Source organism: Mugil cephalus, chromosome 3, assembly GCF_022458985.1.
Source record: "Mugil cephalus isolate CIBA_MC_2020 chromosome 3, CIBA_Mcephalus_1.1, whole genome shotgun sequence".
NCBI classification, from domain to species: domain Eukaryota; kingdom Metazoa; phylum Chordata; class Actinopteri; order Mugiliformes; family Mugilidae; genus Mugil; species Mugil cephalus.
In genome coordinates this window covers 5,734,184-5,753,191 of record NC_061772.1, presented here as the reverse complement: position 1 = coordinate 5,753,191, position 19,008 = coordinate 5,734,184, and the positions used below count along the sequence as shown (strand labels likewise).

General features: G+C 39.3%; 1 protein-coding gene across 1 annotated transcript in view; it reads right to left on the bottom strand.

Annotated features, from left to right (window-relative positions):
* The window catches only part of galnt18b (UDP-N-acetyl-alpha-D-galactosamine:polypeptide N-acetylgalactosaminyltransferase 18b), a 72,010-nt gene extending 56,173 nt beyond the window's left edge, over positions 1-15,837 (bottom strand). The window contains exon 1 of the mRNA XM_047579718.1: positions 15,235-15,837. Coding sequence (XP_047435674.1) covers positions 15,235-15,472 — 238 coding nt within the window. The 5' untranslated portion in view covers positions 15,473-15,837. The remainder of the gene's footprint in view (positions 1-15,234) is intronic.
* Between the last annotated feature and the right edge of the window lie 3,171 nt (positions 15,838-19,008).

Sequence of the window (19,008 nt, the reverse complement as noted above, 5' to 3'; positions counted from 1 at the left end):
TGACATCAATTAAAATGTACTTTCTCTGTCATTAACCTCAGTCGCAAAAACTGGCAGTGTGCAGAGACACCAGTGTGAACTGGCATGCTCATTCATGAGGAAAGGGAGAAAAATAGCCTCAGGCTGTCTTCTTCTGCAAAACCAGCTGGCTAAATGTGCCGCACCTTTCACATCACCCGCTAAGGATGAAAGACAAAGCTAAAGGCCAGTGATGAGGCTCATTGAGTCTCTAGTGACCAAACGGTGCTAGTGACAAACAAACGAGTCACAGACCAGAAAGATCACACTGTTTGTCAAATCTGTTATAAAGAGTGGATCTTATTCGAGGAAGGAAGTTAAAGCGGAACAAAAATCTGAACTTATCTTGATTGTTATGAGAAATCGTAATGATACTGCAGCTGTTTTTAGAAGGTGCTGTTTAATTTCAGTCATTAGCTTATTATGTGCACTTCAGTTATAGTGTTGGCAGAGCGCATCCTGTAACTGTATACATGTATATAAATATGAATATTTCCCCTTTTAAAAAAACACATCTACATACCACTGATTATGGACCATTTGCAGATTTCAGATATTGGAGATGCACAAGGTACTGGTCATTTATTATTCTGAATGGAAGTTTGTAGTTAGTTAATGGGGCTCACACTGAGTGTTGTGTTTGCTCCACATCATACAAATGAGCACACAGTTGTGGTGACTGTTAAAAGTCACAGTTGTGATCGTGGTACATTACTCAGTGATTTAAATCATGGCATGAAGCAACGTACAAAGTTGGGGAAACTTGCAGGCAGCACTGAAATTCCACATGAAAGTAAGTAATGACTAACGACACCAGTCGCCAGCTTGTTAACTGCCTCTGTGACTTCAGGAACTCAAGTGACATTAATAATGATTTTTATTGCCCACTTGCTCTAGGCCTGCACCAGATCAAATGGCCGCCACTACCACCAATATAAGAGGCAGTATGGCTGTAGAAAAATAACCTAAAGAAAAACGTTTTTTTGTCAGTGCATCTTTCATTCAATAAATATATAAATCAGATGGCCATCGGTATGCAGAATATGTGTGTTACAATACATGGCATTTATGAAAAGTTTCATCTTCCTATATTTGTTCCTAATCAAAGAAGTGCACAGACATCCAATTACGTGCTTACCCACCTGCTGTGTTGATGAGTCATATTTTATGTGTGTGTCAGGCACTTTGCAACTAACATGCGGAAATGGCCCGATTAACCAATTAGATGAAGGAAGCACATTTAAGTTCTCTGTATAATATAAGCTGTCATAATATTTAAAAGCCTGAGGTCTGGGAATTACTGGTATTAGCCAAGGTAGTGGGGCACATCCTCAATCATCTGAAATTAAAATGTTATTTTAAATGTTAAAACCTGACACAGTGATGCAGGTTGCATGTTATTACACTCCCGATTTAGCCGACCATCTCCAACAGCATCTTGATCCAACCTCATACCCTCTGAAATAATGCGCCTAAGAACCCTGCACTCTCTCTGGTCAAATGACCACTAGGTTCAAGATGTGTACTCACATAGTGGAAGATGATGGAATGCAGCTGTTTTCTCTTGAGGATGGACAATGGATCTGGAGATGGTGCCTTGATGCCGCATGAGTACAGTCATTTGCGGGCATTCTAGCAATGGCATAAGCCCCCTATTTATTTTGTGCTGTGCAGCTGTATCTGGAAATTGATTGTACTGAGGTGTTAGCTGAATGATACCCTGGAGAACTTTAGGGAGCGCACGACTAACAATAAACTGGGATATGCCAGGCCTTTCAGCAATCTCTGGAAAGTCCCAGTGGCCAGGAAACCAATGGAGGTGAGTACTTGCAGATGAGGCAGAGTGGGAGTAGATTGCTTGGTCTTTGCTCTAAGTGCAGGCTCCAGAATGACACAGAGGTGTTGAAGAATATGCCTCTGCAGTTGGAAGCGGTTTGTCGGTCACTCATCACACTCACCAACACACATTGTCTTCTCAAGGCTACTTTGGTCAACGCTTCTTCCATAAACAAATGAACAATTGTGGGTTTGTTTGAGCATCAAATTTCTACTGCTTCATATCTTATGAGTAGGACTATAGAAGTCATGATGAATGATGTAGGCTGTCATTAATATGATAATGACTGCGGAGGTGTGTGGGCAGATTATTATGACTTGACTGTCATTTAGGCTAAACATTCTGTAGTAAGTGTTATCAGTCACCACTATTAAATGAATGACTATGAAATAAATGCATGTTGGCTATGTATTACAATAAGTTTGTTTTAGTGCTTTTTTTTCTTACAAATGAGAATTTTACAGTTACTGAGGTCATCAAAGTTCTAAAAGTGAGGAAACGGACAATTTAATATCAAATCCGTCCGTACACATGGTTCATGCATCAGGCCCGATGCCTCTATTGACTTCGCAAAACACTGTAGCTTTGGCAGTTTGCAGTTTGCAGCTTCAGGTGAGACTGCCTTCATCCCACAGCTAAAGTTCTTCTCACTGAGCAGTATTACAGCCTGTAGAGTCACAGCGATCGCTGAGTAGTCCAGCGGGTCCATGTGCTGAACCTGAGGCTCCTGATTCAGAGGAAGTGCCAAAGGGAGCTCACTCTAGAGAACTATGAAGGTTTAGCTGCTTCGTGTTTCAGTTCTGTAATCGCAGAGGAGCAGATGTGCTCTTACCTTTCACACCTCTCTTTGAAAGAAGCCTTACATGCTGCTGCGCACTATCACGAGTCATGACTCTGCTACAGAACGTATAGGTTGAACATTAATTCCAACAACAACACAATGAGATATATAATTAACTCCAAAACTCTGCGCTTTGTTGCAAAACTGTGAAGCAGTCGAGTCCTTATCACGACACAGCAGATGCCCCAGAAAAGCATGTGACAGGGGAGTTTTGCACAGTGACAGTTTGCACTTTGGGCCTGGAAGACTCAATGGCTGCTGGCTTGTTGCTGGTGGCAGACAGAGGTCTCCGTACTAGACTGAAAGATCCTCTGCCTGATGGCTGAATCTCCCCATCATGTGTCAGAAGATCCAACAGCTTTATCGAGCTGGCCAAAGACAGACAGTTACAGTTTCAGTATCAGCATTAATACCCTGAAATGCAAAAGTCTTTAAAAAAATTATTTTATTATTTAATTATTGATCACTTTATTAGTGAAAAATGTGCCCAGTAAACAAAGCAGCATAAGCTGTGATCACACCCTGCACTTAACATTTCTAACAGTGGTCTGTGTAGAGGCCTCAGAGGTGTTTCTGAAGGTGCTGTTTCCCTGCCGAATTACCTCCTTAGAAACAAATGGATCTATTTTTATGCAAAGCATTTGGATTCAAGAGGCATTTGTGAATATTTGATGGCTTGGCTTGGAAGAGGCGCAGACAGCCAGGGGACGCCAGCGCCAAGCTTTAGGCATCAACTGCTCCTTAATGTGACCAAAACCTGTGTGTGTTCGCAGTGTAGTGTAATGCAAAAAGGAATTCAGAAACAATACAAATACGAGCGTGTGTTTTTAACTGTACCTGCTCCATCTTTCGTAATTTTCCTATTATATTTATTTAATATCAGGCTGTTTATCTTCTCTTGAGCTCTGGGGAAAGGGAAAAAAAAAACTAACACTTTAACATTCACTTATGTCACTTGGCTGAGAATAAACTGCACTGATGCTACTCAAAGGGGACTAGAAAACACTATTCATTACTTTTTATCATTAAAAAGTAATCTTGGTGCAATAATAATACACCAGCAGCTAATGATTAGTTTCATTATTGAGTGATCTGCTGAATACTGGGCTATTAATCCCTGAATTGTGTGGCAGATGAAACATCAGAAAACACATTAAAATGCCAGACACAGGTTTCTAGACTCTAAAATGACTCCTTTCAAAAGCTTGTTTTTGCAAAAGTTCAGAGATATTGACTCACTGTATTTGACTAGGAACAAATTAGAAATCTTCACATTTAAGAAGCAGAAATCAGCAGCAGTACGGTGCAGTTTTCCATCAACAATTGCTGACATTATCGAAGAATCTTTTTTTGTCGACTGACAAATAATTAAGTGACCCATTGTTCCAGCTCTTGTATCAAGATGTTTACAGGTGACAGGACATGCTCCTGATCACAAAATTACTGAAGTTTGATATGAAAATGAGAACATGTGACGCTCTATGTGTCAGAAGCAGGAGAAGTCACGCAAAACACTCTCCCAGTACTAAGATGCTCTTTGACAGTTGTCATATGAAGCCTTAAATTTTATCCAGAGTAATGCTTAGAAAGGGTGGAGTGGTTTGACAACTAGGGAACAAAACACCTTTAAAATGTCTTCACTTCATGGACAAGGCCAGAGGTTTTTTCAGATTCAAATCTCAACGCAGCCATAAAAACTACAGGATAGGAGGTCACAATCAAACAGCTAAATGCAGCAGCCAGCAATAATATCTGTAATATCACAAATTAATCACATTTCCACAAGTGTTTCTTTATCCTCTAATCACACTAGGAGAGTACTCACATTTGTTTTCTGTAAATTAATAGCCTGAAAGTTCTTTTCTTTCTGTTTCTTGATTTGAATTTAAAAATTAAAAAACATGAACATTAAGTGATTAGACATATGAAAAGACACTGAACCCTTTAGATAATTTTCCTGAAAGTATTTAACCATTCATTCAGATGTTTCACTCTGGGATTAAACATTATGAAGGTACTTCCACTTTAACTCTCAAAGATTTCATGGCTTAACTACAGCAACTTAACAACTTGCAGAAGTGTTTCTGTAAGTGACAACTTAAGACGTAGAGATTTCAAAGCCCCAAACTAGAAAATTTCTGGACAGCAGTGTTTTCTTTTTTCTCAGGGGTCTTTAAGACTACATTACGACCAGATCCACTCTTGGTTATACTAGGGACATCAGGGAGCACTGGGAACCTACAGAATATGCAGTGCCGCCTTCTATCACATGGTCTCCTCCACTGGAAAAAAACAGAGACACCTACTTCGAAGCATGGTTAACGGCACTGACTGATACACTACACCTTGCAAGTATTTGCTATTGTCTTAGTGGTAGGTTGGAAGACTTCAAAAGGATGTGGCAACCATTTATTTATTTCTTGAAACAGGATGTAGGATTTTATTTTAATAAATATATTTATTTACTTGTTTTTGTATATTTTTCAAATGTTTCTCCCATTTGTTGTTTCTCATTTATTTACTTATTTGTAGAACTCCTTTGTTACTTATATTAGATTATAATAAATAATAAAGCACTGCATAAACCAAAAAAGATGGATGTATTTTTGATATACTGCCTGCTTCACAATAAAAATATTTGAAATATAAGATGTACAGATTTCAGAAATATGTAATATATAAATTTGCATGATTCAGAATGAACACATTTGTACTGTAAATGCATATGAATATGATAACAGGAAATGTAACTAAAAACATGATAACATTGATAAGACTGTGATGGACTGCAAATGGAAAACAGAAATGTTAAAGGAGAAAAACATACTGATTATGCAGCATATCTACATTAAGCCCAAATCAGACTCCGCTAAATTAGCTGGGGATCTCATGTGATTAACGACAAGATTTACTGAGCGTTTTCTTCGTGACAAATTTACAAAGTTTGCTGCTGATCAACCTGTCAGCAGTGAAAAGCCGCCTATCTTTCTTACATCTGCATTTTGATTAGCGACTGTTCAAATACTGGAAAGAGGGAAGAATATGTGACTGGATTTACTAAGTGTCAAGTAATTACGGTAGAGCAAAGTTACATGGACATCTTTTAAGGAAAAGCAAACCTTTGGTGGATAAGAGACCTGGGTTGAAACACTAAGGGCATTTCCGTACACCTGGTTTTATGTCATATTCAGCATGCAAAAATAAGTATTGTCACAGATGGCTGGTGTAAATGGGCTAACAGGGCTAAGCCCTCCCAAGCTAACACAAAAAATAGGCAATAATTATTTTTTAAATAACAACAGACTGTTTTAAGTTTTGGTGATGCCAACGGTAGAAAAACAGAAAAACGGAGAACATCAGTCCGCTTTCATTCATTTACACTGATCATTTGGGTTAAATCCAGTCAGCCCTCAGGCCGCTGGTCATTAGTTAAAAATGCGACAAACGACAAAATCATAAGTTTTGTGTTTCTTGGTTCGAAAGAAAGGACTGAAAGTGTAGCCAAGAATTCACTTGTCTGTTTTCCGAGCCTGGACAAGATACAGCATGGACCCGACAAGGAATTGTGAATTAGCATTTCCCAGAAGTTGCACTTTTTTATTTCACATATTTTACATGAAAACAACAACTGAGCCTGTTAAAAATGTCTGTTAGTGTAATGTTGTGACTGTCATCTCAGCCTTATAATTAATGCTTTAAGAAGTGACTGAATGTAACAACACTTGCAGCTAATTGAGGGTAAAAGGGAATAGTTCCCTCTCTAGCATCACCACATATCGGTCACTTTGGTTTATATTTACATTTGTTTTTTCTGTGGTTTCATATTGTGATATTATATTCTACAGTCTCAGGTTCAAACTGCACAAAAACAAGTTTGTGAAGTTGAACATTGTCTTTGATTTGGGTCACATCGATTAAGGGGACCTGGAGCCAGACCAGTGATCTGGTCACCACTGATGTAGAGCACTAAAACGTATAGTGTGATGTAACTGTGTGTATTTAGGTGATGGTCCTTTTGCTGCTGTGTTAATTATTTAACAGGTATTACGCATTTCTTAGCCCACCCACCAAATTTAACCACCAGTCACCACTGAATTGAGTATGATATCAGTAACTCTAGGGAAACAATCATGTTTCCACTGAGGAGACAAAAATCCCAGATAAACTGCTGCAGCTCAGGACTCCGGGGTTCAAGCAGTTCAGATTTATTAACGGTAATGCATGCAGCGGCAGGTATGGGGATTGGCAAGAGCTTAAGTCAGCAAGCAGGTAAAAATATCAGATGGTCAAAGGCAAAAATTAGACAAAATGGAAAGGTACCAAAGAGAAGGCTTGAGAGCTGATAATGCACGGAATAGAAAGCCTAGCAAGGGGCGAGTGGAAGTATATACTCTATATACATTATATAGCTACTGAAGGAACAGGCGAACAGATGAACAGGTGATCAGGATAGGTAAAAAGACCTGAGGTTACAGCTAGAGCAGATGGAGTGGTTGGATCTGAGGCAACAGGACAGATTGTGGAAAGGGCAAAAGGGACATGAATGAATGAACTCTGACGGGAAACATCAGATCCGCGGGGGCCGATAAGGAGAATTAAATGTTATGAAATATAGATACCATATTTCCATTAAGCTTTCAACAATGATTTTCAAATTATTTGCCTTTGTACATGGAGCTGTTAGAATAAGTAGTGAAGCCATGTGGACTCTGGGTGGGCCTTACATCACACTTCATCTAAACAGATAGGACTTTTTAGATTAACAAAACTGAAGACTTGCACAGAGTGATTATTAGAAATCAGAGAGGACCCAAAGCAAGTCTTGTCCTGAGTGAACACAGCTTAGGTGTAAAAAGCTGGCAGATGAACATTGGTGTGGGGCGTTCAAGGACAGATTTGTGCTTTGAAAGTAAGTAACGTTATAATGAAAGAAAAGATTAAGTTCACATGATCAATTTAATTGCTTCTTTCTGTTCTCTGGATTTTATCAGTGTAACTTTGTGGCAGATAACTTCAGTTGTGGCTTTGTCTGATGGATTAGTGATGAGTAAGGGTTGGGAAGGCATATTTTGATGGAAGATCTCAATTATAGTTAGCCATGATAAATCCCACTTTGAGGCTACAGTAATTCACTTCTGTCTTGTCGAGTCTCGCTCTGTAATCCATCTCCACTTTCCCCATAGCGTCATGTCAGCAACAGCTGACCCAATAAAGACAAATCGAATACCGACAACTGAATTTCATCGTCATGCAGACAAAGGATCTGCTAAGTGGAAACAGTGCACCCTCAAAGTAACGCTGGCTCTTGTTGCTTTTAACAGTGAAATTAATCAAACATTATTGCATTTTAGTGGGAGGGTGAGCAGATTGGGTTTATGTGCTGACTGCACACATGAGCACAAAATTATACATTTGCCATGCAAGCAGCACAGTTTATGTCGGTCCACGTGGTTCATGAAGGCTGATCCTAACAAATGGCAGCTGGGTAATGGTGGATGAGCAGAAAGAGCCCAGCAGACACTGGATGCTCCATCAGCAGCATCACAGGACATTTCTTCACAATCTGCCTCATTTTCTGCGCAAATGAGATTAGATACCATTAATTGAGTAAATTTTTGCTGCTTTTTTGTGCTTTTTTTGTGCTTCATCATCCTCCCCCCAAAACGATGCAAATTCATTCTATTATCAATATAATAGAATTGATTGAATGGATTTGAACATGTCAGCTAATGGATTAGATCACAGAATCAGAAGAGACACAACAGTGCGCTAATGCACGAGAAAACGACTTGTTCACACAGATGAACATTTTGTGCATGATGGTATGGGTGTGTTTGAATGATGCACACTTCCTCACTTAGTGGCATTAATTATGAAGAGGTGCAAAGGAGTGATAAAAAGACAAGCCTTTTTTAAGTATGCAGCAACAAAACATTTCAATTTGTTCTCCGCTGCTGTTGCCTTTAATGATATGCAGTGACTTTGCAGCATGGAGGTGTCAAGTTGTTATAGAGAATGCAGAGATGCTAACCATGACAAACAAATACAAAGGATTGCCAGGAAACTGTCTCATTAGAAATGGTTCGGATTCTGTACATGTTTTGCAGATACATTCGGATGCATTTAATACTGCACATCAGATGTTCACAAGTCCAGAGAGTATTGAGCATTTTAAGATTTCTTTCTTTGCCAAACAGAAAAGAAAGACCTCTTTAATGGGGTGCTCGTGTTTCTTCTCTGCATTGGCTACAAGATGTCAGTGAACAGTGCTTGGTATATGAGAAATAATGTGCTGCTGTGAGCTTGTTTGAGATGCTTCCTCCTGCGTGCGGCTCAAAAAACATTTAAAATTATAGTGCCAGACTCACACTTAAAGAAGCATATGTTATATTCTAGCCCTTGCCAAACAAGTTCACACAATAGTGATTAAAACTGTCAGCACCAGGTAAATTTCTATGCATTTCACAGCATACTGGAGCTTTACACTTGTTTTCTGTGGTGACATTCCTGGTCTGGTGCATTGGTAGCGATGCATTTTACATCAAGCACAAAGGACTGTTTGTCAGAGCTGAAGAGAGGGGCAACTGTAATAATGGAAGTATGGAGTAGAAACTAGGCGCCTATAGCAAAAACAGTTATGGATGCTACCAAGGTTCTATAAATTTACATATCTGGTCAGAAGGAATAATTTAGGACCTGTAAAATGTCCTGATAACATAGAAACACAGTCTTTAGAGGAAGAAACACTTTGTAAAAAGAAGACAGATCAAAGGCTAAGGCAAATACAGATTACCATTGGTGTAATGTGCATGCATTAGCCATTTTTTTTTGTCTAACTACTCTCACTGCCAGAAGGAGGAGACAAATGTTCTACATTGTAGCTTTAATGTAGCTGAATATCACAGAGATGAACGTTTTATAATATTTAACATTAGTAAATATATAACAATAATTAATGTTATTTATAATGCAACAATGTATAAAGTAAAAACCCAGAATACAGAAGAAACCCACTAGGTACTACGAAATAAAAGCTTCTAAAATAAAGGAGTCCAGTGACTGTGGAGATTAAGAACGGTTCGGACCTGTCTGAACAGGGAAGTCTTAAGGCTTTGTTTTATTGTCAGCTTGAGCTACAATACAAATCTCAGGAATTGCATTCATATATTTGCTTTAACTTCCAAAACATCACTGGGCAGGAAATTAACGCCTAATACATGTGTCCTAGTGAACTGATCCATCTTTTACAAATTATCAAGGGACACACTTTGCATATATACTCTTTTTGATGTCTGTTACTTTTGTCCCTTCATGTTGATTAATCCCTCTTGGTTAAAAATAATAATTGTTATTTTGATTTTTAGACAATCAAACATGAATTTTAATAACAAGTCGATTTATTGAAATTACCACCCAGAATATTTGCCCGTTTTTTATTCCCACTCCTCATCCCACACAGTTTTTCTCTCACACACACACAGTCAGGGTCCCTGCCTGCAGGCTGCAAACCAGTCATGCTGACAGATGAATCAGACATGTAATAAATCTACTGCAAAATGTTCCAAGACACAGTAGCTTAACTTTTTTTGTAAGCATGCTGGTTGGTGCAGTAAGGTAAAAAAAACTACAATGTTAATTTCACATGTTCCAGCCTGACTTAGGATTTGACTACCTTCCACAACCACTGACATCACCAGATACTAACACGTTGGATATCTTAGTTGGGGCTATCTTGTCCTAAACCCACAACATAAACCTAACTTTAAGGTGGGCCTCACTCATGTTATCCATTGCTTAACCCTCAAATGAGAAAATGAAAAAAATGCAATATTATCTTTTGATTCATAACAAAAATTACAAAGCTGTGTTTTACTGTATACATAAGAGTCCTTGAGAACATTCCCTGGAGCAATATTGAGATTTTCTTGCAAAATGACCTTTGAAATTAAAAAATACACTGTGTTCTTTCTGGAGAGAAAAAAAAAACAAACTTGCAACTCGCTTTTAATTTTGATTAATGGCACAACGAGCACACTAATATTTTCATCAAAAGATACTTGTCTGATCATCATGCCTTTTGCATGTTGAAATCCATCCTGTCACTTCAAATGCTGCATTTTCTCTCCGTCCAGCAGCAGCAGCAATTTATTCCATGCTGCTCATTAGTGGCCACCACCCAACCCTAATTCACCATAATTAGCCACCTCTACAGAAGTTGGTTCCAGTTGTCAGGAGGGGTTAATTTGGGACTAAATCCATGCAAAACTTGAGTAGTTAGAGCCCAGCATAAGAGAAAGTACTCCTTAGTTTTTGTTTCTGGTTTAAACAACATCCCCTCCAGTACAACACACTGGAAAGCTTTCATCAGTTTTTACAATTGAACACCCAATAATCATCATAACACATAAATATGTTTAACACAATTTTACCATGGCAGCAGTGTTTTGTGGTTTGTTGCATCAGCCTCCTACCTGCTGAGGTAATGAACTCTCCGTTTCCAAATGAATATCTGTCTCAGAAGACGTGACATGACAAATTAAAAACAGCACAATCATCCCTGGCTGTAAGCAGAACTCTGGAAGTTCCTGCAGCAGAGACATTTGAGTCAGTATACAGTATGTTGAATATACCTTGATAGCATGGTCTGACTTTAAGAGCAAAGCTGCCTTGTGCTGAAAATATTTGAAAGCATCTTTTGACTCTTTTTTCCTCCCACGGGTTTGAAAATCTTGAAGTATGTGCGAGTGCTTGTGCTTTCCCAGGCTGCATACCATAGCCTGCACAAGCATGCACACACAAACCTGCACACATCCATGTCCACGAATAAGCTCTCCCTTAGCCTTCGCCCTCACTCATGTATTCCAACACTGTGCCCATTGTCACTCTGGAAAATCACATCAGATAAATACCCACATGGCTGTCCTCTGAGCATCAACGGAAACGCTGATTTACCGAGTTTCTAAATTGACTTGACGGGTGGATTTGCCTGAGGCCATCATGGGAATTGTCACGATCATTTGTAGCAAAATCAGCACCGCGTTAATAACTGTCACAGGCTTCATAGCCACTCAACCAGACCACACATCCTGAGAGGTCAAATACGTTTATGAAACAAGGATCCTTTTTACGAGCATCCAAATAAAATATGGTTTCAGAAAAACAGCACGTCTGTGCAAGGAATTTATTTATTTTTTACACCAACCACCGACATGAGCAGTATTTAGTTCATACAGCTGTAAGAATTAGTTGATTAATATATGAGCTGACATTTTATGGTTTAGTCTTCTTAAATAGACTACACATTTGCCATTTTATTTGTTATATATGAAGTTAGTGGACTCTTCATCAAAACATCTACAAATTACGACTAATAATGATCTTTTTTCCACAATTCTAAAGACTAAATGATAAATACATAAATCAATAGACTAATTAAAAAAAGTACATAATTATTAGGTGCAGCTCCATTCCTCTATAAGTTTATTAAATAAAGCTGTTTGTACGGAGTTAAATTGCCGTAGTGCTGTATGAAGCTGCAGACAGCATCCAGTTAGCAACAAGGAAATAGTAAGGTAGAAAAAAGCCTGCAGACAACCTACAAGAGACCATAAAGTCAGCACTTAATATGATTTATGTGATTAGTTTAATCCATATGGTCAATTTAATTAATCTGATTGTAATATACAGCCCTATTCAGTCAGGTACTATTTCTCCAAGTTATGGAAATCATGCAAGTCATCACCCAGATCAATAACTATACACATTCAATACGAGAAAAGAGGATGAGGAAGAATGTTTAAAGACATCAAAACCTTTAGAATTTGGATATATTTTTAAAGAAACTGAAAGTGCTTCATGTGCTGCAACAGGCTCGTAAGATAATGTGAGTTATAACCTTCCTGAAAACAAGCCCAATGACATGCAGCTGCAAGATTTTTCCCATATTTTGGGTTCCGGTTGCATAAAGCCGGGAGTGCAGCAAATAGCCCTCATGGTGGGCATGTGAGAACCTGCTCCATCCAGCTATCCAATAAATTCTCACCGGTCGGCTTGTACTTAATAAAGAAAGGGTTCAGCCTGTTTACCTGGCGTTGCCATGTTGCTTTCGCCTAGTAACAGGCCACTTAACGTCAGCACATAGTTACATTGGTGGAATATTTCTGTCTCATCCCTTGGTGTGAAGCTGACACCAGAGACATCTCTCTTGACTGTCTGCAGTGAGTCAACTGCAGTTTCATTCTCACACTCGGCAAGGCGTGGTGTGGGAGCTCACATTCACCGCCAGTGCACTAAAGCTCATGCACATTCAGGTTGTGGCTGTCTGAATACTGTACAAGCCACGGTACTAAACTGATATGCAAGAGTCAGAATATACCATTTCCGCACTCATCTCATATCATAACAAAGACAGAAAATATAAATGTATTTTTTGAGATGCCAACCATGTTCACTAATGACTCTTTACTGACTGAACGCTGTTGGCCACTTACAGACTCAAATAATGGGTCCACGTTAAGAACAGATCCATTCAAAGCAATTACCAGGAAATTCCAGACAATGCGGTTTGCACTTAAAGTGACAGGTCATTTTCTTATAACAGTTTTTATTGTTGAAAATGTGCACTGATATGGTGTGTTATCCACAGTCTCCTCCGGCATTCTCCCAAACCGTCTCTATTGATACAAACAGTGCTGCGCTCTCAAACTCTGAAAATGACGAGCAGTCAGACGCTCTGTTGCTATTCATGTGATCTCTATCATGTCACTGCAGTGTATGTATGTCAGGGGCCTGGAAACAGGTTCACAAACTCAAAAGAATGCAACCACCCAAAGCAACCAAGAATGAAACCGGCTGACTGAGCTTGTGAGACAATGAGTTAGGAAAAAGCAACAGAGGTTTAATATGTGTGTCATTTCTAAAACTACACAATGACTGCCCTAGTTTTAAAAGTAGCAATAAGCTTTCTGACAATGAGCTAAATGAGAAGGTTCATGCCAAATACATATGTATGTTAATGCTGTATGAAAAACAAGGAAACATTAAGCCTCTGCTCTAAAGATAAAGAGCAACTATGAGCAATCTACATATAAAAACATTAACTGAGGTTTCTTGTCTCAAGTGCAGTAATACCGGAGATATAATGTGTTAACTAATTAACAGGAACTGCAGACCACCTTTTTCAGGTGAGTAATTTTCCAGTTTTCATTCTACTTGAAGGTTTTCAGTCTCTTCATTTCATGTCATGCAAGAATAAACATACTCTCAGTTACAAAATGTCAAAGTGTACTTTTGTACGCTTTAAAAAAAGTCCAAGTACTGTTGAAGTGTGATTGGCTGATTTATCCTAGAATAAATCACTATATTCTTCATTCATATCATTTCTGTTTCAAATGAAGTCTTGCGAAAGAGGAAAATATAAAGGAATGCCCATGTAAGCCGTGCTTATTTTGTTGGTTCCAATCTAGCATGAAGTGATCTATTCTGACTGTGTAACAGAAGCAGCTGAAACATGCACTCTGAAGGTAAGTCACTGGGGGCACCTCAACAAAGCTCCACCCTGCGGATGCCTATGGGTGCCAAGCTGAAATAGAGACCTGCCCCCAGGAGGAATGTTTACCCGAGCTTAGCACAGAGCCTGATTGCTCAAAGAAGCGTGAGCAGATTTCTGTCTGCATTTCACGTCTGCACCAGCTCTGAGCCATTTCAAATTGGGACCTGCCCAAAATGAGCCCCCATGTGATGTGTGATGACAAGAATAGCTCGTTTAAAGACACAGAAAAATTAATCAAGCGAAAGCAACAGCAAGAGCAGGAAATCTGAGCAAAAAAACAGGGGATTCCTGACATTCCTAAAAGGATGAGTTCAAGTCAGATGATTTCATTCACATGAGGCAAACAAATGGAACAGATCAGAACTAAAGTGATGTCTTTTTCAAACACTTACTGCAGCCAGAAATCTTAAACTCTTTTTTTTTTTTTTTTTTTTAGTTAATGCCATTTTTATCTACTGACAGCAGTAAATACTTCATTAGATTTGGCCCATCATTATTGAGGGATTCTATTTTGCAATTCTCAGGTGAATAAAGTCAAGCTTGTGCACTTTTCTAAACAACAGGATTAAACATTCACAAAGACACAAGCATGTATGCTGTCTAAATCAGTGGTTAGACCTTAATGAATTGTATTTATTTGTGGAAATACCATATTTTCTCATGTTTCTGGCTACTCACAGTTAAATATTTTGCTTCTATATGTAGTTCAATCCTGAAATAGGTTACAGCCTCACTGTACTAATCCCCTGAGGACGTGCAGTTTTATCTTACAGTGTTTTGTCCTTTATCACACCCTCCAAATACCCGCGCTTAAAAGACACAAAAGAAGTTCGTGCTGCATCCATTTCCCAACAAAAGGGAGAAGGTGAACGGTACAAACACATCTTAACACGCTGTAACTTCCTCATGAGGAAGCACGGATCTATGTAAAGTAAGGCAGGAGTGTAGTTTTCTCCCTGCTGTGTGTTCAGTTTATAGAGGCTTTACCTTGTATGTGCTGGTTCACCACATTCTCCAGCCGATCCAGTCTCTCCATGATCCGTAGAGTGTCACCTCTTTTGTCACCTTCAAACTTTCTCTCAGGTAAAGGCATCGGGACCTTGATGTAAATGTTGGCGATGTAGTTAGTAACCCATCCGACATAGAGCAGGCAAACGATGTTGGTCATGCCGCTCAGGATCACGCATGTAGACACCAAAGTTTTGGTTCTCCTGGTGCAAGCCATGCCGACATCCCTCCATACAGCCTGCAGTATCCCGTTAAACCGGAGCAAAGGGCGGCAGACGCCCGCAAACAAACCTGGATCAGTGAAGTTATTTCCAGGAACTGTGCAGCGATGCAAAATCCGAAGCGACGAGCAATTACTTCAAAAGTGCCGTAAGGTTTCTTTTTTCTGTTTGCTGTGCTGGGATACAGGATAATGTCAAATATCTACAGGTGAAGGTCCCCTCTCTCGCTCCATTGCAAAGCTCCGTGAGCTCCACTTGCAACTGAGGATTAAGAAAACACGAGAGACACCCAGCATCCCGCCGCAGCCAATAGGAGGGATGGCGAGGACTGACAGCCTCCCTGCTGCACGCGTCCCCGCTGCGCACTGATTCACTGTAAAAGTGGATCTCACCGGACTGTGTGGATAGTATAGAACACGAGGAATGTCTGCCTGTTTTTGTACAAACACCAGGATATTTACACTACACAAACATTACGACGCGTATTTGCATGCGTAATGCCCGTCTCCCTGAGCAGAACATTCTGAAATATCCTGCACAGTCTCTCAAAACGCTTATGTCTTCATGAGTAGAAAGGGCTTTGGTGCAAGAGCAATTCAATCTTTTCAAAAGAAGACGAGGGAGCACGCTGGCTGCTGCAATACTTGGGCAAACCACGAGATAGAGACAGCGAGACTCCACGAGAAAATCCAGACGTGGGGTCATGTTATAGGTCTGGCTCTGGTCCACCTCATTATAGACTCAGGATGCAGAGCAGTCTGTAATTAGACCAGTGCAGGCAGAGATATTTGAAAGAATAATTAGGTAGAGAGGACTCTTTCGACTAAACTTCAGTGTGAGTCATGCCCTGAACACTAGAAGATCTTAAAGCAAGTCATTGTTAGGGTTATTGCATATAATGTTTGGGTTTTAAATTTTGGGCCTATTTGCCACCTCCCTGAGTACATTTTTATGAATGGCTTTGGTCTTAGCTTGAGTTATTTCTGCAGCCAAAGAGAATGGGGGCTCATTAAAAGACGCGTTGAAGAAGGAAGCAGCTTAAAGTGTAGCCTTTGTGTGGACGATTTTGCCCACATTCATTCTCATAATGCCATGGACTAATTCTCATATCTGCAGGATAATATGTTCACTAGAGCAGAGACTCTGGAATATGTGTGTCGTCTGTGTAAAATACTGTACACCACGTTTCTCTGCAACCGGGAAAGACTATATCGGCCTTTTTCCCAAAATCCTGGATAATGTTTTGACCATAGACTGTAAATATGGACACCGCATCTCCACGTCTTTGCACTGGGTAATTTGTAGTCATCATGATGTCACAACCTGTTTCCATAACTAAAATTAAACTTACCAGAAAAAATGGACTCTTGAGTGTGCATCAGTATTATATTATCTACCTAAAATTACTGAAACCATCCTTGAATTTTTTTTATTTGACCTGTTTTCATTTGGCCTAAGTCCCCTCCACTAACACAGAGGAGGTGGACCTTCTCTCCTATAGACTGTATATGTTTACCATGAGGTCAATTTTGTGTTTTGGTTGAGTTAGACTGGAGCACCCTTCTGCCCTGACAGTCCACATTGTTCACTTGTGTATTGCATATACTATTGAGGATTCCACAACAGGCCACACCAGAATGTTGAGAACAACATACTGCAGCTACTATTTTGTTCCACTGATTGACTAAATGCCTTACACAGTTACTACTAAATCGCACCATCAGCACGATACCCATTCAACTTTTTCCAACATTTCCCCCATGCATAAAGCAGACTTGTCTTGCATTCTAAACTAATCAAAGTGGTAGAGGTCTATTCCCAGCTATTTTTAAAAACATATTTGTTACTGTGCGATGGCAAGGACACTTCATAATAATTGTGCATGCATGCACAAGGTATATGAGCTTGTCTTGGTAAATGAGGTTGTCTCGGTATATGAGCTTGTCTTCAAAACTTTCCGTCATTTACATCCTGATGCTGCCTTATCAACTGGTTTTATATTTCATGTGTGCATTTCTTCTTGCATTAAAGTTTGAGAATATACGGTACACGCAGTGACCATGTCACCAGCAGGTTATCTTGTGATAAATAGCAAACATCTGCATCCTTTCTAAGCTCTGTTGCACACAACAGTTGTCTGTTAATTACTTTTGCTTGGTACTTTCATTTTAAACCAGTCATTTTCTTTTTTTAATCCCTCTGTCCAGTGTTTTGGAGTCTGAGTCCTGACACCTCAATAACCCGGCTCTAATGACAAACCACTTCCTCCTGCCCGGCAACAGACATTTATGGCTGTAAGATGATCAATGCAGGAGCTGGCTGACCATTAATCCCAGCTAACAGACCTGCCAGAGGACCACAAGGTAATTCCTTAGTTCCAATATGTGAAGGGGTTCTCTGTTTATTAGTTACACGGAAAAGCATTTGCTCGCTTTGCTGCTTGTTTGTACTTATCTTTACGCATAAGATTCTCTAATAGGTGTAATAACTGTCCTTGGATGAAGATCAGTTTGTGCATTTTATGTGGAGGGTAATTATAACAGCTATGAAAGCTGGACTTAGTCACTTGATTGAGACAAAAATTGACAAAGAATGTGCTTTTAACAACTATTTTTGATGTGCATTTTTTTTTTAGTAGATGCAGCTGTAGTGTGGTGACTGTCTGCTATGCTATGCTGTCTGCTATGAGTGGAATTGCTTTGTTTTTACATTTTACAAAATATTTAGTTCATTAAGATATAAAGCAGTTTTCAGTTTTCTTAATATTTTTGTTTAAGAAAAAGATTATTTGGATTATATCTGATTAACCGAAAACAGAAAATACACACTAGCTCACTGCCCTGAAGTCTGGATTTTAGTTATTCATTATTTATGAAGTTGAAATTATGAAATTATTCTGTGGCCTAGACAAATTAAGACATTTTAATTTACAACCTTTGATATGCAGGTCAACCTCTGCGACCCCAATGAGGATAAGCAGAAGCAGAAGATGAAAGGTAGCGTCCTCCTTGTCTTAAGCCTCAGTGCCCTTCCATGTCTCAACAGCTCTTACATTGTATATGGGTGTGAGTGTGTGTGTGTCTTTGTAATGTGTGTGTGTGTATGTGTGTGTGTGTGTGTGTGTGTGTGTGTGTGTGTGTGTGTGTGGGTGGGGGGGGGGGGGGGGGGGGGTATGTTCTTGATTTGTTTCTTGTAATGTTTTATGTTATTTTTGAAGAACTTTGTGTTTCATTTTCTTCGTGTTGCAGATGAGATGAGATGAGATGAGATGAGATGAGATGAGATGAGATGCGATGAGATGAGATGAGATGAGATGAGATGAGATGAGATGAGATACTCACTTCACCTAAACTAAACTTTACGTATGTGAACACAGAAATATTTCAGTGGAAACTATAATCATTCAAATTAAAACATGGGATATTTTATCATATACTGTATTTGGCCTGTGTGATGCTTCTCTTGCAGATTATAAGATATATTGCTGAATATAATTAAAATGAACTGAAATTATAATGAGAAAATGATGTCT